The sequence below is a fragment of the Natator depressus genome, chromosome 10 (genome assembly GCF_965152275.1).
Source record: "Natator depressus isolate rNatDep1 chromosome 10, rNatDep2.hap1, whole genome shotgun sequence".
NCBI classification, from domain to species: domain Eukaryota; kingdom Metazoa; phylum Chordata; order Testudines; family Cheloniidae; genus Natator; species Natator depressus.
In genome coordinates, this window is record NC_134243.1 from 45,288,170 (window position 1) to 45,312,385 (window position 24,216).

The window sequence follows — 24,216 nt, forward strand, 5'->3', positions numbered from 1 at the left end:
GAGAGCAGCTCCAAGGCAAAGGGCAGGAGCAGCACATGGCAGTGCAGGGAGGGACAGCTGAACTGCCGGCAGATGTTAGCCTGCTGGGTGGCTGCCGCACAGGGAACTTAGGGGAGTGGGGAGCTGATGGGGGGCTGCTGGTCCACTCTGGTTCCAAGCCCCCACCACTAGCTCCAGCAGGCTGCTCTTTCTGCAAGCAGTGGACAAAGCAGGTGGCTGCCAAATGACGTTATAAGAGAGCACTGCGCAACTTTAAACGAGCAAGTTTCCTAATTGATCAGCAACGTAACAACGTTAACCGGGACGACTTTAAGTGAGGAGTTCCTGTATATTGATTGGCACTGAGACTGATAATGCCCTGTTACTTTGGAGCTGATAGTTAAACCAGACTGTGGCCTCTCCAAATTATGACACAGAGTTTATAAGTAATTGTGTAATACACAATTGACCAGATGTCCCGATTTTATAGGGACAGTCCCGGTTTGGGGGTCTTTTTCTTATATAGGCTCCTATGTGTATTTCACATGGTTTAAGCAACCTGATAATTAGATTCATTTGATATGAGTTAACTCACATTCTTGTAATTTGATTGGTTTGTATGTATTTTATGCTATTGCTAAGTTATTTAGTTTAGTTAAGAAAACACATAAAACTGGGATGTTTGGTTTGGATGTTTCCTTCACCGATAACACGGTAAGATTTTTAGGCTCCCGAGGACCACGTTATATCGGGATAGAGGTGTATGTGGCCCAACTTTATTTACTGCACACCCTGCAAACCCTACACTGAATATGGAATGATAAGCTGCTTCATGGGCCTTTCTCTGGTGCTCATCACCACAGTGACAGCCCCACAAACATAAATAAATTTATCTTCACTGCCCTTACCTGAGATAACAGAGCATGAATTTACATATGTGGAACTGAGGCATAGAGGGGTTAAAGCCAAAATTGTCAAAAGTGCCCACTAATTTTGGGTTCCCAAACGGAGACACCGAAGGACTGCATTTCTGAGGTCTGAGCATTTCTGTAGCACTTTACAGCTTGAAAGAGCAGCTCCAGTTGACTTCAATTGCAGCACTTCTGCAAACCAAAAGCCAGGTGTCTCAAGGTGGCACCCAGAAAAGGAGGAACTGACAGTTAGTGTCCAGCTGTGAAAACCGTGGTTTAAATGAGTTCCTTGCACCACTCAGGAGCTCTGTGGCAGAGCTGGCAATAGATCCCAGTTCTTCTGGGTAGCAGTTACACCTTAGCTACATTCACTACACACCTTCCAACTTCTGCAACCAATGAGGCAGGGATCCTACAGTCAACAGCCTCCTTCACTACACTGCCCTGATTCATTCCCAGAGCAGCTCCAGCCTGCTCTGAATGAGGCAGGAGGCCTGTTGAAAAAACTAGTCTGTGATAATATATTCAAAAACTGTATCATCATGCATGCACACAACGGGGCTGAGTCAATAGATTCCAAGGCCAGAAGGGACCACTGTGATTATCTTGTCTGACCTCCTGTACAGCACAACACACACCCCTTCTATTATCAGCAGCATTTGCTCCCTCAACTTTCCACACTGCACCACAGAGCTGGATGACTTGAGCTAAGGAGCTACCTCCATCACCAAGCTGCAGACGGCTGTTCTACTATGTGCACCAGCCACTGGTGGAGGAAGCATAACACATTGAAACAGTGGGTTAAATATGCATGCTTAGCCCTGTTTTGCTGACAGTATAGCCAAGTTCAAAAATGGGGCTAAGAGTTGCGGCGACCATAGGAGAACTGGTTCTGTTCCCAGCTCATGTAACTTCTCAATGGCATAGGTTTGTGAAGGGCAGTGATGAAGTGGGGGATTTTTTTAATGGTTTGCATGTGTGCTGCATGTTTAATGAGGTGGCGGGAGAGGGTGTTTATTGTTGCAGAGGACCAGGTGTACCTCGCCTTGCAGCCTGGATCCCAGACAACAGCCTGGACACAGTGGTACATAGCAACTGGTGACCCAGAGACCCACCCCAGCTTGGAAGCCAGCTGGTTCTGGCCAGTGGGAGGACAAAGGGCAGAGGAGAGAGGGCCCCAGTGATCTGTTTGTCTAGGAAAGAAGACAAAGGACGGAGGAGAAGCTGTTGGGGAGGTGATGTAGGATAGTTGACTGAAAGGAGGTTGCTTCTGGACTGGGGACAAAGAGCAGCCTGAGCCCACCTGGACTGGGATAGACTCAGTTGGACGGTGCTGGAACTTTCTAGGCTCAACAGCCCTGAGAACTTCCTGTGCTGTGTTCAGATGTTCAATAAACTCTTCAGTTTTACGCTGGCTGAGAGTCACTGCAGTCTAGAGATCAGGGTTGCATTGCTCCCTCTGGGTGTGGAGGCCCCAGGGGTCAAGAGCGAGTGGACTCCCTGATGGGACTCAGAGAGAGAGACAGGCGTGCTGAAGGCTCAGAGAGGTGCAGCTCCAGGAGGTGGTGGAGCCCAGGGCTTAACCCCCCGAGAGTGAGAGTGACCCCTGACAAGGGCTGTCACACTGAAGGGGATGCCTCCCAGGGACCGTACAGAGTTGAGAGAGCACGGGGCCTGTGAGTGCGTGACAAGGGCACAGTGATTAACACCAATCTGTAGAAGAATTGTGATTTCTTGGTCTCCTGCTTCCCTGCCCAATGCATCTTCCCCTGGGCTGAAGGGTATTTTGATGGGAGAAAGTCCTGCTGCAAACCATAGAGGATCTAGAGCTTTAAAAACCAAACCAAAACCCCCCGCCAAACAAACAAAAAGCACCCAACAATCAGAACAATTTGATAAAGAAAATGTAAGGCAACCTTAACACAGGGCTCACTGCCACACCCCCTGAAATACTAATGACCACTGCTAACTGCTCTCTGGTTTGCTGCCCGGGGTGGCTGTCTGCTTGGCCTGTATTCTGGGGAAGGTGGCTTTGGAGAGCTTCTCAGGTTGCAACTTACCATAGACTCCTTTCCCCAGGAGTTGCAGGAACTGATTGACAGCTATCAGCATCTCTGTCTTGTTCAGGTCCAGGAGGGAGACCACCCGGAATCCCAGTCGCTTTAGGAGAAGGCTGAGTTCAAACACATCAGTGATGGGAGCCATCAGGTGCGGATGATTCCAATAATGGTTGTTGCCCACCAAAAGAGCGACCTTGTCTGTTGCTGGCAGAAATATCAAGTGACAAGCAAAGATGTAAGTGTCTAAGCAAGGAGCAAGGTCCTTGATTGATCTACCAGCATCCAAAGCTCCTGGAATGGGTTCTGCTGGTTACTCAAGATTATACATAAATTGCAGGACTCCTCAAGGCTGTTTGATCAGGAAGCAGCCCAGGAAGGGGGGCGGGGGAGGCAGAGGTCTGATTGCTCATTGCTGGGGACACGTTCTGCCCCACGCCAGTCAGGGTTGAACAGGGGCAGTCCCACTACATGAGGAGGGTAGGATTTGGTACATTGAACTCTCCATATGGCCCGGAACTCTCCTCCCTGCAAGGCAGCACATAGTGTGGAACAAGGCCACAGAAGCCACAGAAAGGCGAGGGCACAAAGGCCACAGACTGGGCTCTACCGGAGAAAGACTCCTGCACCCTGCCCCATGCATCTACCCCAGGGCCTGACCCACCTAGTTTGGCTGGCTATTGTGCTCTGGATTTGCCCCACAGGGGCATTAAAAACCGTTATTAACCTGTTCTGTAATTGTTGTTCTTTGAGATGTGCGGCATGTGTCCATTCCACTTCAGGTATGTGCGCGCCCAGTGCAGCAGAGTCAGAGATTTTTCCCTTAGCAATACCTGTCAGGGCAGTGCATGTGCCCTCAACCTCCTCGTCCTGGTGTGGGTGGAGCCACCCTGGACCTTCCTCAGTTCCTTCTTACCAGACAGACTCCAACAGAGAGGGGGAGGAGAGTGGGTCATGGAATGGACGTGGACAGCAGTTACAGAAGAACAGCAATTACAGAACAAGTTAATAACCGTTTTTTCCTTCTTTGAGTGATTGTCCCTGTCCATTCCACTTCAGTTCAACCTGCAGGTGGGTTTCAGAGTCGACCTGAACAATGACTGAAGATCTACACATCCTGGCATTGTCTCTGGAATGCTGAGATACAGCACAGTGAGTAGTTCCGGTACGTACCAATGACCAAGTTGCAGCTCTACAAATGTCTGCTCTAGGTACTTGGTCCAAAAAAGCTGCGGAAGCTGCTTGACATTTTGCAGAGCGCTGCCACACTGCATGGAGAGGGCACCTTGGCAAGGTTATAGTGCAGGCGTATGCAGGATAAAATCCTCTGTGTCAAGCCTGGAAGGCCTTTCTTCCTGGCCATGACGACACAAACAGGTGGGACGATGATCTAAAAGGCCTAGTTCTGTCCAAGTGAAAAGCTAACACCCTTCTAACACCCAAGCTATGGAGCTTCTCCTCATCCTTATGAGGACAGGGCTTAGGAAAGAAAGTCAGTAAGCATATGCCTTGAGTGAGGTGGAATTCTGATGCTACTTAGTCAGGAAATTCAAGTGTGGATATACATATAACTTGTCCCTATAAAAAACTGTGTAAGGAGGGTCAGTTGCCAATGCTTGTAACTCCAGCAGCTTTCTCACGGAGGTAATAGCTACCAAAAATGCTGCTTTCTTAGAAAGATCCAGTAAAGCGGACATAGCCGTTGGTTCAAAGGGTGGACCCACCAACCTTGTTAGCACCAGATCTAGGTCCCACGGATGGGTGGGATCCATGACATGGGGATATAACCTGTCTAGACACTTTAAGAATCTGACTGACACAGGATTAGAAAACACTGGGTGGTCTGCAGTTGGTAGGTAGAAAACGGAGACTGCTGCCCGGTGAACTCCAGATGGAACTAGTCAATAGGTCTTGTTGTTTCAAGTGGAACAAACAGTCTAAACCATGTTGGCTAGAAGAGGCTTGTTTCCATTTGAACAAGTGAGTGTACCTCGTAGATGGCTTCCTGCTGCTCAGGAGAACGTTTTGCACGTTCCACAAACACTCCACCTCCTGTGGCATTAATACAGAGCATCCAGGCTGGAACTTGGAGAGTGGCTGGGCTGGGATGTAGCAGGTGACCTGGGTCCTGAGAGATCAGGTTGGGATCTGTGGGGAGTCTCACCGCTGTGCCCTTTTTTGTTCAGGGTTTGAAGTCCCTGCAAATCTGGCAGTGGCCTTGAATATGACCCTCACTGAGGCACTTCAGGTAGGTGGAACGTGGGAGAAGGCTCCACACGTGCACCACAATTGAGGCATATCCTGGTACAAGGCATCAGTACCCTGTGAGTAAGGGGGAACCCATGCTCCAAGAAAAAATAACTCAGAAAACCTACACTAATCTAACACTAATGAATACCACTAACTTATAAAGGGAGAAACTTGCAGTAGCAAGCCCATGGGCTCTGACTACTGATCATGAGTGGGGAGAAGGAACTTAGAGGGTCAGAGGCAGCTCCACCCTTTTTACCACTGTGCAACAGCATAAGATTGCGGAGGACACATGTGCCACCTTGATGGGTACAGCTAAGGGAAAAATCTCTGACCCTGGTTCACAGGGAGTACGCACACCAGCAGTGGAATGGACACGTACAATCACTCAAAGAACTGATGTTTCCTATTTTATCTGTGAGACCGTGGTGTGAGATGGTACATGCTGGTCATTGGGGAGGGGTGCCTGGCGTGGTCTGGTTGTACAGCTGTATTTGACAAATGTGCCAAGGCGCTGTTAGAGCAGAGGACAGGTGCTGGGTCCTCTGGAAGGAGTGTGTCAATCAAAATAAGTTACAGCTTCATTGCACTTTGGACACAGGTTTGTTTTGACAGGAAGAGACAAACACAGCACTCACCAAAAAACGGATCTGCCAGACACGTACCTGCAAAATGACAGGGAGGAAATCAACCCCCAAGCACACACCCTGGATCCCAAGTGCTAACTCAGGTCAGTCGTCTGACACCAACAGTCCCTGATTAAACAGGCCTTCCCCCCACCCCCCAATATAACGCTGAATCTAACAGCTCCACACTCTACTCTGACACAGAACAGCAGAGGGGGTGAGAAGCCCAAGGCCAGGATGGAGGCATCGATCTTTCATGTTACACAGGAGTAAGTCAGTGATGCCTGCTACTGTGCACCAAGGGGACGAGCGGGGCGGGGCCCAGCTTTACCCCCCAATACGTCAGCTGGCATAGCTCTGAGTTGCTGGGATCACCGAACATTACTACCCCCGGCACAAGAGGCAGGCAGGCAGAACTGTGCTTCCCAGGAGCACCATTCCTTCCCTGCCCTGCCCCAGGGGTAGCAGCTACTTGCTGCCCCATGCATAGGCCCTCTAGCAAACCAGCCTCACCCTAAAGATATTGGCCTAGCTTCTCAAAAGGAACTGGGCATTTTGGGTATTCAGCAGATACCCCTGAAAGGGGCTTGGTTCCCAGCAAGGGCCAAGTACCCACTCCTCGAAAACCAGTCCCCCCTATGGTGTGTGAGGCAAAGTGAGGAAGTGAGGGTGGGAAGGTGCATGGCAGCTGAATTCCCCCCAAGACAAAGGTCAGGGACGGACTGGCAAGGAAGGCAAAGAAGCAGGGTCAGTCTCCAAAAGGGAGGGAGACAAGGAGGAGTCCAGGGGTTGATAGCAGCAGCCTGGAAGTCTGATGGAATGAAGGTCAGAGGAGGGGCAGGAGGGGGCTGATGGTGGAAGGTTGGAAATGGCAGAGGGGCAGGTGGCAGGATGAAGGGGAGGAGCCAAATGCCACCAGCCTGTCTCTTCTTGTTCCTGATGTAGTCTAGCGCTTCTCCATATTCAGGGCATCCTGCTAGGAACTGCCCCTGCCCCTAGGCTGCTACTCTCTGCCTGTGCAACTATCTGCTCCCCGAATGGCAAAGGAAAAGAAAAACAAAATCAAAATCTCCAATCACATCAGCCTCCAGCCCAAATCGCTCAGGCCAGCAGTTCTCAGCCTTTTCAGGCTGGCAACCCCTAATTCAAAGTCAAAAACGTGCCTGACCTCCTCCCATTTATTACAAAATGCAGGAAAAAGGGGGGCCAGTGCTAACAAGGATAAACCTAGATAACTGAGTGGTGTGTGTGTTTTGAGAGGCTGATGGAGAGCACTCGACCATGCAGGGTAAGGGGAGGCAGAGAGCGGGAGAGTGAGATTTTCTTTGCTTTAGATTTGTGCCCTCCCCGCCCCGCCGCAACTGCCTTTAGTGACCCACCTGGGGTGTGACCAACTGGTTGACAAATACTGGCCTGCCTATTTGGTGACCCATCTTACTTGCCATGTGTTTGGAATGATTATCTGAACCCAGCAGGACAGCACACCTCACTCGCTGACACACACCAGTGAGCTATTAGTTTTCAAATGATACCTCACGAGGCATATTTTGTACAGAGATTATTACCATAGCGTGTAGGAAGTGAATACAGGGGTGCGTTCGGTCACCACCACATTTATTATTTTGTAAATTATTTTATAAATGATTTTTAAGCCAATCTCATGATTTGGCGGGGGTGGGGGGTGGAGCTGACTCATGAGTTTGAACATGTCGGGTGGTGACTCTTCTAATTCTATATGGGGAGAGGGGACTGACTCCGTCCACTTCCCTCGGAAATAGCCCATTTGTCCCCATCTCCCTCTGGCCGTCTGTATCTTGTGGGCACTGGCTCTGTCGTGTAGGTTAGGGCAGCTGTTACTTGTTTCAGTTTGTTTGAATTCATGCAGTGCTCTATTTCACCACATCCTGCACCCTGTGACGGCTCCACCAGTTACTGAGAAGGTGGGGATACTGGGCTAGCTTCCATAGTCTGCCCATTTGCATTGCAAAGGGGCTGTAAAGCTAGCTGAACAGACTAGCCAAGGACTCCCCCAGCATGGGAGAGTCCCCAGCCAATGCAGATCTGGCATAGCCATCCTTATGGCACCACTGCCTCAAACCCCAGACAAAAGGCATGGCCAGCATCAGGTGTGTGGCTAGGGCATGGCCAGTTCAGATGCTCTGAGTTACACTGGATACAAACTAGTCCCTGGACTTCCCCACAATTGGGGAGCTACCCAAATGCAATGGAACCTTGGTGGAAGAGGGGGGCCCATGAGGACCCGCCCCTCTCTGTGGCCCACCCCTGCTCCTTCTCTTCCCCCCAAGGCTCCACTCCTGCTCCTTGTCTTCCCTTGAGGCCCCACCCATTTCCATGGCCCCACCCCCTGTTCCCCCTCTTCCCCCTGAGGCCCTGCTATGGGGCGGTGACACAGACCAGGGGCTGCTCTCGGCACCCTAGCACCCCACCCAGGACAGGTGGAAGGTCCAGGGCTCCCCACAGTGGCCTGGGCTCCCTAGGCAGCTCTTACCCTGCTCAGCTCCAGCTTGCGGCCTGGCCAGGGGGCAGGTCCTCAGGGGGAAGAGGACGAGCAGAGGTGGGGCCATGGAGAGGGACCAGGCCTCATGGCGAGGAGGGGCTAAGACCCACCTCAGCCCCCCACACCAGGAAGAGACTGGGGCCACTGGCAGCGGGGAGAGTTGATCACTTTATCAGCTCCCCTGCCATGAAGCACAGCTCCTGCCGGGGCCACTCTGTGCCTGCCCGAGGCTTGCAGTTTGGAGGGGCAATGCAGCCCTCTGCCTGCCAAACTACGCTCATGTTAAAGGATGCGTGGGCATGGCCCTCCTGGTCCCCCCCAGTTCCAGCGCCCCTGCCTTTGCCCCACCCTCCCGGGGTTCCAAGACAAGCACATCTCGGCCAGTCCCAGGAATCAGGCCTACTGACTTCCATGTCCCTATAGCATATGTATCCCTGACATTTTTACCAGCTCTGTGTGTTCAGCATTTGCTAATGTGGTATGCTAGATTCCTAAGATTAGTTCCTGCAGTGCAAACACAATCCTTCTCATCCAAGATTATTGTGGGTAAGAGCTGTGAAATCTACATCTCCGTAGCCCAAGAATGCCAAAGTGAGAATCTTGCAGCACATTATAATGCAACAGCTTTTCTATGACACTGCTGGGGATTCCTTAGAAACCATTCATTGTTTTAATCTGATACTGACAGAAAACACATGGCCAAGCTCTTAGTATTCAGCTGTGCTCCTGACCTGAGCTCTCTGGGCAGAGCAGATCTGCAGGGCTAGTGAATGAATTGCTTAGACCCAGCTCAGTTCTCTGGTTGATTCGACAATGTCACGGCCTCTCTGGGGTTACCAAGGAATTTCATGTGACTGCTGTATGTAACTCTGAGCCTTGCAGGATAAAAGCGGAGGGCAACCCTTTGCATTTCAATCTTTTTGTTACGGGAAAAGAGCCACACTCCTTGTCTGAGTGGCAGCACAGACGTTATTTCCCCCCCCTTATAATTATAGATTCCACTTCCTGGGCTAAATTTAAAACTCTCCCCTTCTCATGGAATTCCAGGAATGCCATTATCGCTGCTCTGAGCCAGGGCTGGTAGACAGCTACTTTCTCAGGTCGAGTGAGCTGGCGCTGCTCCACTGAGGCCACTGCTTCAAGTCAAGGTATTTACTGGGCATGAGAAACCATTCTACAGGCTGTCTTTGTGACAGGCGTTGCCAGGACACCTCCGAATTCTCTGCGGCCTATAGGACGTCGAGTTGCTACAACTACAAAGAGCATTCTTGGTTCAGCAAGAGTTGCCCCTGATATTACTCCAAATCCAGTCTCATCCGCCCAGGACTGCAGGAGTAGATAGGCATCGCACGCATTTCTCAGATCAGGAACTGAGTCAGAGAAGTTAAACGCCAAAGTTTCGACAGTGGCCGCTGATTTCTGGGATGCCTGTTTTCAGGCGTGCATAAAGATTCTAAAGTTGGACTCACAGAATTACCAGTCCCTTTTGCTGATGTTAGCCGACCTGGCTCACCCAAGGCCAGAGAGGGAGTCAGTGTCAAAGCCCACGTGCTGGATCACCCAACCTCATGGTGCTCAGTCCCACACTTACCCACATAGGCCACACTGACGCTGGCCCAGAGATAACACCATGGCACTCGCCCGCACCCCGAGGTTACTGCTCTGAAATCCAGCCTCTCCCAATATCTTTCAAACTGAACACCCATTTGTAACACAGCAGGATGTGAATTAGATCTGCTCACCTATGTGAATCTCCACGGCATCAGTCCAGTGTTCCCCTTGGCCATTGGCTGCACAGCAAAGGTACGTGCCAGAGTCACTCAGCTTCGCAGAGTTGATCTGAAGAGATTGACAGTAACATCAAATCGTTTTCACCTGGAGTTTGTCCCCCCAGATTACAGCTGCCAAGTACCCATTGCCCCAAAGCCTTTCACAATTACTTATCAGGCCTCACAGTTAAGGCTACATTTTAGTCACGGGTATTTTTAGTAAAGGGCCGGACAGGTCACAGACAGTAAACAAAAATTCACGGCCCGTGACCTGTCCATGACTTTTACTAAAAATACCAGTGAATAAAACTTTTTTTTTGGGGGGGGGGCTGCCCAGGGGCCCCACGGGTGCTAGGGGAGCACAGCCTGGCTGCTGGGGGGAAGGGAGGCCGTCCGGTGGTGCACAGTTCAAGACCCCCGCGGGTGCTGGCGCTGGCACCTGCAGGCACCGCCCCCGCAGCTCCCACTGGCCACGGATCCTGGCCAATGGAAGCTGTGAAGCCAGTGCTCTGGGTGGAGGCAGCATGCAGAGCTGCCTGGCCACACCTCCACCTAGCAGCTGAGCAAGGGGGATGTCGCCGCTTCCAGGTAGCCCCCCAGGTAGTGCCGCCCAGAGACCGCCTTACCCCATCCCATGCCCAACCCCCTGCCCCCTCTCACACCCAAACTCTGCTGCTGGGGGGGGGTGCCACGGCGGCCCGAGACTGCCCCATCAGCACCGGTGTCCCTGGTGTAGGGGCTGCCTGAGCTGCCCCTGAGCCAGGTGCACCGGCCGTTGCAGAAGTCACGGAGGTCACGGAAAGTCACGGAATCTGTGACTCCCATGACCTTCGTGAAAAACTCGCAGACTTACTCATAGTGTATGAGTCCCAAAGAGCTTGCAGTCCACATAGACAAGGGCCATAGAGATTTGGCCACATCCATACAGGGAGTCTATGGCAGAACCAGGGAGTGAATGCAGATCTCCTGAGTCCCGCACTAACGCCTCAAATGAAGCCCATCCTGCCTCGCTAAGACCCACGATCACAGCCACATTCTGCAGGGGGGAGCATAGGTGGGGGAACTAGGGATGTGGGGGGTGCTGCAGGTTTTACACGGGGCTCTGCTCCGGGCCCCACACCTGGGATCCTGGCTGCTGGTCCCACGCCCAGGGCTCTGCTCCCAGCCTCACATGTGGGGTCCCAGCTCCTGGCCCCACGCCCAAGGCTTTGCTCCTGGGCCCACACCTGAGGCCCCACTGCCGGTCCCACACCCAGGGCTCTGCTCCTGGTGCTGTGCCCAGGGCTCTGCTCCTGGCCCCGCATGCAGGTTCCTGGTTCCTGGCCCCATGCCCAAGGCTCTGCTCCCAGCCTTGTGCCCAGAGTCCCAGCTGCCAGCTCCGCCCCTGCCCCCCTTGGCTCCCTTACCCTGTCTGCATTCCCCCCTCCCACAGCCCTGGCCCTTTTCCCAGCTCGAGCTTTAGAGGCGGGGCGGGGGAGGGAGGGGTACAGACAGGGGTAAGGCGGGGGGGCACGAGGTAAAAACTTTGGGGACCACTGCTTTGCAGTTTTGCTGACTTCCAGCATCCCCGCTATAAAAAGTGTTCCAGGGCCACTGGTAGGGAGATTCGTGCATATCTGCAAGCTTTAATGACAGGAGGTTTCCTGCTCAGACTCGAAGGACAATGAGGTGCATTGACGGCCTGATCCTAAACCTGTACTACATGGAATGGACAGAATACCCAGGAGACCAACCTACTTGCCAGAGGTGCTGAACACCCACAGCTCCTGGCTGCTCAGGACCTCCCAAAATCAGGCCCAAAGTGTCTCTTAAATTGGGCACCCAGTAACTGAGTCACCCCAAAATAGTGGCGACTTCTGCTTATCTGTCGAGAGAGCCTGGTTCCAAAAGGGTTAAAGAAAGGATAGTGTCCTGCCCTGTGATGCGGTGTTCACCCCACACTTGCCCTGAAGGAGTTAATGTAGGCTAAGAAGGGGCTAATTAACCAGACAGGCCACAACTGAAGTGAATCAAGTGGCTTAAGTAATCCCGACTGAATAATGAGGGGGCCCAGCTGAGAGGAATGAGCTGGGTGGGGTTTATAAAGACAGGAAGCTGGCAGCTGAGAGGAAACCAGAGGCTGTAGTCACTCTCCGGAAGAAGGGAGACTGTTGTTTGGGAGCTATAGCGCCAAAGTAGCCTACACTCATTCCTTGGGAGGAGGGAGTTTTGGGACTGGCAACCACAGGGGAGGGAGGGAGGGAGCGAGCCAGCAGGTTAGGAAAGAAGCAGTAAGGGCCAGAATAGAACAGACCATGGCTGCTGATTAGAAGGTCCCTAAGATGGAGTAGAAGGCAGGCCTGGGTTCCCCTGCCAGCTACTGGAGAAGTGAGACTGGCTGGGCAGTGAATGGGCAGGCTGCCTGAGCCTGTTCATAAGAAGAAACTTTGACACCCTGGAAGGGGAGAACATGTGACTTGGCCAGAGGGCTAAACCACAAACACAGAGCATCTTGCCTCTCTGAGAGCCAGGAAGAGAAGGCAGGGTGTGCGGCAAGAGGCGGAATGGAGGCATCAGACTGGGAATCAGCTAATCCCCAGAGTGACCAGGAGGAGGTGCAGCAGCAGACCCCGTGCAGCACCCCCATGCTCAGATTCTCCATGTACAGGAGTGGTCTGGGGGCAAGTTCATGCCAATGTGTCCCGTTTAAAGTGACCATTTCTATTGCTCTCCTGGGAGGGCTGTGCATTGTCGCCTCGGTGTCTGGCAAAGTCCTTCCTTCATTTCTAGGATTCTCCTGTACTCACACGCAGCCTCTGCAAAGTCACAGCCACCCAAGAGATAGAGGGGGTACCTGGGCTGTGCCCACCCAACCCCAGAGAACCAAACAGTGCAAAGAGCTTACAGCCTGCATTGCAGGGAAACCTGACTCAATTCAAGATGGTTTCTCTAAGGTCAAAGAAGCAGGGAGTAGTGACATTGCATGTAATTTTGCTTGACTGCATAAACTAAAGCCCTGGAAGCAATGAGGGATGTCCCACGTGGCTGGAGAAAAGCAGTGTCACCTGTGGCTCCAGTAACCAAGGTGATGATGACACTAGGATATCAGTCACTCACAGGTCTTTCATGCCTATTCCAAGCCAGCAGTAAATGAAATGCCAAGAACCACATCTGCTTTCTGGTGGCTGACTGGGATGGGGGCAGTTCTCTCATGCTCAAAGCCCAGTCATAAACACCCTCTTCCCATCCCGGCACCATTACACTGAGCCAAAGCTTATGAACCGCCTAAAGACAACATTACCAAGAGTTTCTTCTTCTTCTGATGCTTCATGGGGGTCCCATTGTGGTACCACTGGTAGTGTGGGGCTGGCACCCCCAGAGCGGCACACTGCAGCTGGAGTGGCTTGCCCACCTGTACCTCTGGCGCAGTGGGATTGAGGACTACGACGGGTTCTCCTTGCCACAGCTCAGGGAGCAGGCCTGGCAAGCAACATTACAACTGAATTAGAGCACATTTCTTTGCCACAGCATGATGAAAGAGGATGAATGGCTCCTCAAAGCAAGAGTCTGAGTTAAAACCCAGAAGTGTGAACTTTCCCCATGTGTTTCCCTTCCCTTCTAAGGCATGCCAGGCCTCTCAAATGCACTAGCTATCCCATAGCAAGCCCTCTCCATCCACCATGCAGTTTCTGGAATTACACCTTCCCAAAACAGCTCATGGCACAGTCTGCAACCACCACCTTCAGTGGTACCCCAGGCTCTGACTCATGCTCATCTTCCACACAAAATTTAAAGGCAACTATGCCTGGGATTCATAGATTCCAAGGGCAGAAGGGACTACTGTGGTTATCTAGTCTGACCTCCTATTGAGCATAGGCCAAAGAACTGCTCCTAAATAATCCCTATAGCAGATCTTTTAGAAAAACAGCCAGTCTTGATTGAAAAATTGCCAGTGATGGAGAATCCACCACAACCTTTGGTAAATTGTTCCAATGGTTAATTACCCTCCCTGTTAAAAATTCACTAAGGCTGTCAATTAATCACAGTTAACACCTGCAATTAACTGAAAACAAAATTAATGGGTTAATCGCATAGAACTGGGTGAGGAGGGAGGCATCTGGGGGGGAGGGCTGAAGCACCAACCAGGAGCCCTGTGCCCCAAGGGGGGCAGGAGCTTGCTGGGAGCCTGGAGCCCAGAGGGGAGCTAAAAGTAGGAGGTCACAATTATTTTTTAAGTACAAATGGGGTCACCAGCACAAAAAGTTTGAGAAACACTGCTATAGAGAATAGGGGCCTGGTGAGCTCAGCCTCCCTGCACCCACCTCTCCTCCCCTGCTTCAGCCCAAGTCCCTGAGGTAAAATCCACCCTCCCTTGCAAACAGGGGCTCACTCAGCTGAAGGGAGTTATGTAAAAATAATAATAATTCTACTTTTGTAAGTTCAACTTGCATGAAAGAGATTGCACTACAGTACTTGTGTAAGGTGAATTGAAAGGCTATTTTTTACAGTGTAAATATTTGTCATCAAAAATAAAGTGACACTGTACACTTTGTAGTCTGTTGTGATTGAAATTAGTATTTGAAAGTATAGAACACATCCAAAATATTTAAATAAATGATATTCTATTATTGTTTAACAGTGCAATTAAAATGGATTAATTGCAATTTTTTTAATCTCATGATTAATCACTATTAATTTTTTTTAATTGCTTGACAGCCCTAAAATTTACCCCTTATTTCTAGCCTGAATTTGTCTAGCTTCAACTGCCAGCCATTGGATGGCGTTAGACCTTTCTCTGATAGACTGAAGAGCCTATTAGTAAATATTTGTTCCCTATGTAGATACTTAGACGTTATTAAGTCACCCCTTAACCTTCTCTTTGTTAAACTAAATAGATCAAGCTACAGTCTATCACTATGCAGTATGTTTTTTAATCAGAGTCTGCAGTCTTTGCTCCTAGATGTAAACATTTACATTTAGCCTTATTAAATTGCATATTGTTTGCTTGTGTCCAGTTTACCAAGCAATCCAGATCACTCTGAATTACTCACCTGTCCTCTTCATTATTTACCATTCCCCCAGTTTTTGTATCAGCTACAAACTTTATCGGTGGTGGGGTTTTTTCTGCCCAGAGAGTGATAAAAATGTTAAATAGCATAGGCCAAGAACCAATCCTGGCAGGACCCCCCTCGAAACACACCCCTTCAATGACAACTCCCCATTTACAGTTACATTTTGAGACCTACCAGTGGGCCAGTTTTTATCCATTTAATGTGTGCCATGTTAATTTTATATTTTAGTTTTTTAATCAAAATGTCAGGTGGTACCAAGTCAAATGCTTTACAGAAGTCTTTTATGTCAACGTTATTATCTTTAACAACCAAACTTTTGCATTAATTACATTACCCTCCTTTAATTCCTTATTAAGCGTTCTGTATCAGCTGCTCCATTATCTTGCCTGGGATCGACATCAGGCTGACAGGTCTGTAATTACCCAGGTCATCCCATGTACATTTTTTAATAATTGACACAACATTCACTTTCTTCCAGTCTTCTGGAACTTTCCCAGTGCTCCAGGACAATGAAAAATCAACATTAATGGTCCAGCGAGCTCCTTGGCTAGCTCTTTTAAAACTCTTGGTTGCAAGTTATCTGGACATGCTAATTTTAAAATATCTAACTTTAGTAGCTTCTGTCTAACATCCTCCTGAGATACTTGTGGAATGGAAAGTGTGTTCTCATGGCCATATGACCAGACTGCGTCACCTGTTTTTTCCCCAAATACAGAATAGAAGTATTTATTGAACACTTCGGCCTTTTCAGCATTATTATTGATAATTCTATCAGTTCCAGCTAGTACTCGACCAATAGCACTTTCAGGATTCATTTTGTTCCTAATATATTTTAAAAACTCCTTCTTACTCTTTTTAACTCTGCTGGCCATAAATTTCTCCTTGTGTCCTCTTGCTTCCTTTTTGGTTTTCCACAATTCCCAACTTCTGATTTATACTCATTGTTATCAATTTCCTCCTTCTTCCATTTGTTACATATTAACTTATTTTTTACAGTTGCCTTCACTTCCCCTCTAAACCAGGCTGATATTTTAACCAATACTGCCTTCTTCCTCAGTTGTGGGATTATGGCTTTTGGGGGATTTAGTAAGGTTTTCTCAATGATTCCCAACTATCATTCACATTTTTCTGATTAAATTCTTCCTCCCAGCTCATTTGGCTCATAATTGTTTTCAGCTTTGGGAAATTGGCCCAAGCACCAAATATATATATATTACTGGTCTGGACTTTATTCTGTTTGCACATTATAAATGTGATCAAGTCATGAACACTTGTACCTAAGCTATCATTAATTTTTAGTCCTGTGATCATCTCCTTTTTATCTGTTACAACGAGGTCCAATAAAGAATTCCGTCCTCCTGGCTGCAATGCTTTTTGAGTTAGGAAATTGTCATCTCTTATGTTTTGAAATTCCAGGGATGTTTTAGTCCTGGCAGCATATGTGCCTCAAATTGAAGTCCCCCATGATTACATGACTTTTTTCCCTATACATGGTTGATAGGTGTGTAAGGAGCCAACCATCCTGTTCACTATTGTGATCTGGCAGACACTAACTAGTAACCCATTTGTGCTTTATCTGTGAGTTCAGAGTGTTAATTTTGCTCCCTCTCTCATAGCTTCAGAGACTTCCTATTATCCAAGTCCCTTTGATAAACACAGGCACAAAGCCCAGTGGGTAACACTGTCTGGGAGTGCTGGCGTGAGTGTTATAAACAGGAGACACAGAGATCCAGAGCCCCACACTCAGGGGATAAGGACACTGATTTAAATGGTTTGGGAGCACAGAGACAGCTGTCTGTCTTGGACACATTGGCAGGATCACATTGCTAGAGCCTGCTTTCCCTTGATATCAAGTGATGGGCTGGCCTAGCATGCTTCCACTGAGGATATCCTCTGGAGGGTCTCTGTGTTCTAAGGGAAGGTGAGCGCTCACTAGAAGGATGCGGGCTGTGTGGGGGAAGGAAAATCGTGTACCTTTGGGAATATGCTGATGGACCTCTACTCTCACCCAGTTAGAGAAGGTGACGTTTTTGTGCAGGTCATTGATTCGGCAGATGTACAGTCGGGTTTCCCTTGCAGTGATGAGCAAATCTGGCTCCGTGGCCCCCACAATCTGGCAGCAAGCAGACTGAAAAGAAAATGCAACCTGTGGACATGGCACAAAGTCCTTTCTCTTCACCAGTACGTTTGTAACCCAAAGGCACCAGCAGGCTCTTGGAGAGAGACACTACCACAGAGACTGGGAGAACCTCCTTGCCTCAAGCCCTGTTAACCAGACTGATGGATGATGCAGAGATGGGTACAGGGGAGAGGAGCTCATTTGACAACTCCCAGCAGCAACTTGCCATTGATGCACCATGGGTCTGAATAACCAAACACATCCCACTTCCCCCCATTCTCTTTGTTTTTGGTTTCCTAGCCTCCTGGTTCCAAACCTGGCCAGCTCCAGAATGGACCCAGCTCTGTTACACCATGGCTGTGTAAGCAGTAGGGCAGGCTGAAGCAGCCCTGTCCTGGTGCAAGAATGGATCAGAATGAGCCAGGAAGGCAGAGCATGCAATCAGGTATCGCCAGGTAGGAAAATGGAGCTGAGATTCCCAGGCTGCATGGATGCATCCTGCTGGTTGCACTGCTGTGAATGCAAAGACAGGGGCTCCTATTCCTGCTCTCCTGTGTGTGTCTGTCAAACCTGTCCTAGCAGCAGGATTCGTCCCAGCAAAGATGACTGAGACAAACTGCCCCATTTAACTGGGTTCCTTTCCTGCATCAAGATGAGCATTTGGGGTGAGCAGGGGACTGCACAACAAGCCTGCCTGAGATGGATGTGAATGCCAAAGAAGGGAAAGGTGTGCGTGTGCACATGTCTGCATGTTGGTGGAGGGGGTTCGCAGGGAGAGTGGCTGTTTCCAATGTTTTAATCTGAAATCAGATGTTAATGGCAAGTGTGGCAGAGCAGCCCACGGGGAGGGTGGAGCAGGCCCAGGCCCAAGGGGATGCAGTGCCGCTATTCCACCTTGTTCTCAACATCTGTGCCGGGCTCTGCTTTATCAACATTGCAGGCCTGATTTTCTGCTATCTGGCCCCTTGTCACCTGCTGCCTGTGCAGACTCAGAGTCAGGCTCTTACCCCTGTGGCAGTGAGCAGCGGGGAGCCTGGGTGCAGCACTTACTTCAGATGCCCAGCAATGGAGAATCAGGCCCTGAGAGCAGCGACTCCTGGTCTCCCATTGCATGCCCAAGAGAAGAGGCTGCCATCCTGCACAGTCACTTGGCTTACCAATGAACCTTACTGTGCCTTGTCTCATACCCTCCTGCTTCCCCTGCACGCACCTTTCCCTCCTCTAAGCTGGCTTGGTCCAGCTCTCGCTGCCCTCTCCCTTGGAGGGCTATAACTTGTCCCCCTGGCTCCTCCTCCCTAAGTGACTTCACAGGCCCTGCTGACAGTCCTTCCAGCTCTGCTGCCTCCCTTCCTCTCCCTGCTTCCTTGTTTGACCACAATTACTGGGCCAATGCGTTTATCCCTCCCAAGACACAGGCAATCCTGCCACCCCCACACTCTGTTCTCCCAGTGCCTGCATTCCTTCTCATCCCTCAGTGCCACTCATTCCTCTTCAGGCCCTCCCTCTGTCACAATCCACCAGTCTCTCCCTTGCTTTGACTCCTCCTTCAACCACACTGGCCTCTCTTGCTCTTGTTGACTCCATGTTCTGCTCCCCATCCCCAGGCTTTTACTCTCACCAGGCAAGCGCCTCTCCCTGAGCTGAGCACCTCTGGAAAAAAGCCAGCAGCTGGGGATTTCCCCCTCTGCTCTTTTTCATCCAGGTCTGCTGCCTTCCTTGCTAAACAAATCTATTTCTCATTGAACTGCTCCTGCACCTCCAGCCACCCACACTGTTTCTTCTACCTTCAGCTCCCCCGCTAACCCTCTGCCCCTCTCTGTTCTCTACCAGCTTCTTTACAGACAGTGCTAGTGTGAACGATCAGCAGGCTGCCCTGTCACACACCAGTCTGAGTGGCAACTGCTGCTCCTACCATCTTCCTTCAGCCCACGCAGATGGCCCCCGGATCCAGCCTACTCCCCACTCGTGGCCACTCAGCCTTTCAGACATGGCAGCTTTGCGCTGAGAGGGCTAAGGGGGGTTCTCTGCCCATCCCCGTAACTGGTGCGTGTGGCACAGTGGCTGGGGTGGGGAGGGGAGCCTCTGTCTTGCAGTCGCAGATATGCTTTCCCCTGGCCTTACCTGGCACTGGTAGAACCACTGGTACTGTGGGGAGGTGCAGGCTGTGGCCCTACATCGCAGCGTGAGGGAGTAACCGACAGGGACGGAGGTGGAGGCCGGCTGCTCAGTGATCACAATAGCTAGAGAGAAGCAGATGCAGAGTGGTAATGGCAACCATGGGAACAGAGAGAGGAGCAGCAAAGTGGCCTGGTGCTCTGGGCCCTAAATATTCAACTTGTTTCCCCTCGAGTTGGATGGCCAGATGGCCCAGTATGATGCAGGGCGTTCTTTTGCCAGGCCAATCTGTAGAGCTAGATTGAGCCCTGGCCCTGCAAGGGCTGGAAGGGAAGGGTGGTGACTGGAGCCCTCCTTCATCTTGTGCCCCAAACAGTTCTTGAGCTTGAGACACCATAGACTCCTGGTGAGAAGCCACCTCCATGGGGGCAGGCTGGGCCCTGGGCTCATCCCTCTCTGTGCCACTTCACTCAGCTGGCCAGGCACATGATGCTGCACCATCCGAAGGGTGCTCCTGCCCTGTGCTGAGAAGCTCTGGGAGGGGCTGTGTCCATCTGCTCAGGCTGATGCTCCTCACCTGTAGAACTGCTGGGCATTCCTCCTCAGCGGCTGGGGTCTAGCATGCTGCCATCACTACTTTTACAATGTTTAAACTTATGGGCTACAGCACCCAGAGCTGTACGATTTGTATATTGATCGTCTGAACAGTAGCAACTGCACATCTGGTGTCATTAATAAAGATGGCCTGCAGAAATGCTCCATTACACCTGGCTAATGAGCAGAGCATCATACACCAGCTCTTCTGGAAGCACCAATGGTGGCTCCATCATTAAGGGTCAGTTAAGTTTTGGGAGAAAAATAACAGTAGAGTCAACCCCAAACATTAAAAAAAGCGAGTCAAGCCCTGGAAAACATGAGATGATTTTAAATATTGTGAGATTTCAACAAAACACATTGTGTTATTTTTCTTTGCTTTCTGGTGTTGGAGGGTTCCTGGCACGCATTGCCCAGGTTTTCTCTGCAAACCAAGGGGGTAGAAACTTGGTTTCTTATTTAAAATGGAAGCTGAGATTCTCCCGTAATCACATGATTCCAGCAGCTGGGGCTTTGGGAAAAGCACCAAAGAGTGAGACCCATAGTTGTGTGCCACACCTGCAGCACGGCAATACAGATGTGTATTTAAACTCATCTGTTACGCTTTGGGGGTGGGCAGAAGAGAGAAATAGCTACTATGGATCATAGTGAAGGGAGCCCTATCCCCTCAACATGGCGGAGTGCTGCTCACCTTTTGGCATTGCTTAATCAGCAGCTTGGTCTTCTACGGGCATAGGCGTCAGCAATTGAGTGCCTCGCTCCCTGGCCACTCTCCCTCTAGGAAGCAGCACCTCCCTGGAAAGAGGCAGAGGGTCTTTGTGAGAAAGGAAACTTCTGGCCCACATGCCAGCATACCAAAGCAGAGAGGCAGCTGGCTGTTGCCATGTTACTCAGCATAAAGGGCCCACAGGCCAACTGCGCGCCATGGGTCCTTACTAACTGGCACATAGATTGTTCCTTTGGTGGCCTGTTGCTGCAGCAGCATGCTGGGGTAACAAAAGCAGACACATGTTCCCTCTACCCTCACCCCCCAGGCAGGAGAAGGTAGAAGAGGGGCAGGTGAGGGGCACTGCAGGATGTCAGGGGCCTTAGCTTTCCTGGGTAAGGAGTGTGCTGTGCTTGGAGGATGGGGCAAAGGGATGAGTCTGAAATGTGCCAGGGTGGGGGACTGGGGAACCCAGAAATGCAGGTTGAGAGCAGCCAGGGCTCCCCAGAACTGTGCCAGGCTTGGAGGTGGAGGGGGCACCACAGCTGTGCAGAGGGAGCAGGGCCTGTGCTCTCCAGTGGGAGTGGGGAGGCTGCCTGATATCTGCCAAGGGGAGCATGGGGGCAGATGCTAAAGGAGGGTTGGTAGTTCTGGAGCTTGGACAGAGGGACATCAGGGAACCATCCAAAGAAGTGGTCTGGGTAGTCAGGGCTTCTTTCCCCCTGCTCATCCCCCCCATAGCCTTGCTTCTATCCCCATTTCGCTCCCCACAATCTGCCCTGCTCCCCTCTCCCCGCCCAGCTCCATCCCTCTGCCATTCACAGACCTCAACAGGACAAGCCCTGGAGGACTGGGAGCCAGGACTCCCTGCTGCCCCACCTGTTCCCCTCCCTCCTTTGTTTCCTCCACCCTGCAATATAGGGTCAGAATCCAGCTGAGAGGGATGGGGGACTGCAAAGGAGTCAGATGCAGCTCCTCAGTCCCAGGTCTGTTTTGTCTGATCTGTGGAGTAGTTCAGAGCAGCTGTACTGCACCGGCACTTTGGCCACATCCCTGACACACTCACTGTGCCGGGGTCTCTGCTGCTGGCAGATCTCCTGGCTTACCCACAACACATACTGCCATGAGGACACAGTCTGCGTGGCAAGTGAGGGCTGGTCGGATATGGTAGCAGTGATAACAGCTTCCAGGAAGATGCAGTGGCGTGGGGAACTCCCTGGTTGCAGGGGAAGCTCTTCAGGGAAGAGCGTGGCTCCGTGTGACATGAGCAGCAATGTGACGATAACAGTGGTTGCTGCCGGTAGCACCACAGATCCACGTGGCATGTCCCCAGAATAGAAACACACAGAAATCTCTTATTCATTGATGATTTCTGTACATTTCTCAGAGCTCCCCTTTGGCCCACCCCGACACATCCCAGCAGCAGGGATAAATTGTGAGTGCTGCCCCAACCTCTCTAGGTGGATCCCTTCCACCAACACTCCGGGGGGGTGGGGTGGGGGGTTGAGGACCCCAGCATAGACTCTGAGCAGCAGCCTCACTTTCACATTTGAATCTTACTAAAGTCCAGCCCCCAGCTGTGCTCAGCACTGCATCCATAGGAAGCAAATCCTCTGTCACTGGCATCGTGGCTTTTAACATATGAACTTTACCAGGAGAACTGTAAGCCTCACTGTAGGATAAGTCTTGCCACGGGCATCACTGCATTAAGGTACTCAGATGCTATGGTGATGGGCCCACAACAAGTACCTAGCCAGATCACACATGCACATGAAACAAACGATGGCCCTGATTCTGCATATATTAAGGCATGTGAATAACTTGACACACTGGAATAGTCTCAATGAACTCAAAGGGATGATGTACATCAGTGGTTCCCAAACTTTAACAGCCTGTGCACCCCTTTCACTAAATTGTGAAATCTCGTGAACCTCCTCCTAAAAATGAATATTTCCAGGGATTTAAGTTTAAATTTCCTCCGCACTCCGTGGGGCTCCTGCTCCTGGACCCCATTGACTGCCCCAGTCAACTGAGCTCCACTGAGCTCGGGCTGCAGATCCCGCTGACCACCGGGGCTCGGGCTGCCAGCCCAACTACAGGACCCCGCTCTCCCTGGGGCTCGGGCTGCCAGCCCCAGGCGGAGCGCTGGGGTTCGGGCGGCCAGCTCCCCTGCTGACGGGGGCAGGGCTCGGGCTGCCAGCCCCAGCTGCCTGGCCCCACTCTTCCTGGGGCTCGGGCTGCCAGCCCCAACTGCCTGGCCCCGCTCTCCCTGGGGCTCGGGCTGTCTGCCCTGCAACCGGGTCCCACCTGCTGCCTCCAATGCCCGGAGTCCTCTGGCTGCCATTAGTGAATTTTTTCTTGCAAACCCCCTGTAACGTTCTACAAACCCCAGTTTGGGAACCACTGATGTACACGTACATGAAGTTACTGATGTGCCTACAAGTTTGCAGGGTTGTGGCCTATGGATGAGCTTTACTCAAGCTGCTTTCTTGAACCTGTACAACTCTTTTGTGTATGTTGAGAAAATAAAATCTTTCGTTTCAATGACAGGTGGTGTTTGGGATCCTTCTAATCTGTAGGAACATTACTTTACCACTCCCTGTAATTTGCTCTAGACAATGCCAGGTGGCATAGCTAGCTGAAAGTAACATTCCTTTAGCTGGTTAGAAAATCCTAAGAATAAAATTTAAAACCAGACCTGTAGCTTTCGCCCTGCCTCAGGCCCCGGCAGAGCATGTGTGACTGCGGTTCCACCCGATAAATGAAAGTATCATTTCTCACATATTAATGCTTTCACATCCCTTTTAAAGCTCAGAAGATACCAGCATTCTTCAGCCTCCTGTTAGATGTGCAGCTTCAAAACTTTGCCTAGAGGCCCCATTCAGCCCTTTGGTAGAAAGATAGAGTCTTGTGACTGTCACCAAAGCAAACTCCAGCTTAGCTGGCAATTTCCAGGCTGGCAGGCTGCATGGGGGATCAAAGAAGCCTCCTTTGTGCCTCTTTCTACCTTCACCACAAAAGAAAATAAAAAGAGCAACAGACGTCAGAAAGGACAGTGATTCCCCTGGGGAAAACGCCAGGTAACTTACCAGGTGTTCGGCTTCGTAACCTGCGGGAGAGTCACTTTTTGCAACCTGCTGCTCAGACAGTTCCTGGGTGTACAGTGATCCAGCACTTCCTCATTTCTGCAGTGGTTTGGTGAGGAGTCTCACACCAGCACAACAGGCTGAGTCACTAGCCAATCCCAAAACAAGTCCAAGCCCTGAAAGTGAAACTGGGGAAAAACTTCTCTGAGTGCAAGTGAGTCTCCTCCCTCCTGGTGAGACACACGTTAGCCGAGGAAACAGATTTGTTAACAGCACTGGTCCCACACAAGCAGAGATCTCAGCACAGACAAAGTGAACAAATTTTCCTGCCAAAGGCTTCCCTGGAAGGGGACTTCCCAGACAGCAGGACAGCCTGCCTATGAATCAGCTCTCAGATTTCCTTCCAGAACTCAGTATTTCTTAAAGGAGCAATAG

At 50.8% G+C, this 24,216-nt stretch overlaps 1 protein-coding gene across 1 annotated transcript in view; it reads right to left on the minus strand.

The window, feature by feature from the left end:
• The window catches only part of LOC141994483 (mucosa-associated lymphoid tissue lymphoma translocation protein 1-like), a 77,679-nt gene that overhangs the window by 35,890 nt on the left and 17,573 nt on the right, over positions 1-24,216 (minus strand). Inside the window, exons 2-9 of the mRNA XM_074964720.1 lie at positions 23,785-23,969; positions 20,681-20,784; positions 19,402-19,520; positions 17,136-17,289; positions 13,391-13,569; positions 10,084-10,180; positions 5,836-5,862; positions 2,951-3,154 (exon numbers count right to left, since the gene is read on the minus strand). Coding sequence (XP_074820821.1) covers positions 2,951-3,154; positions 5,836-5,862; positions 10,084-10,180; positions 13,391-13,569; positions 17,136-17,289; positions 19,402-19,520; positions 20,681-20,690 — 790 coding nt within the window. The 5' untranslated portion in view covers positions 20,691-20,784; positions 23,785-23,969. The remainder of the gene's footprint in view (positions 1-2,950; positions 3,155-5,835; positions 5,863-10,083; positions 10,181-13,390; positions 13,570-17,135; positions 17,290-19,401; positions 19,521-20,680; positions 20,785-23,784; positions 23,970-24,216) is intronic.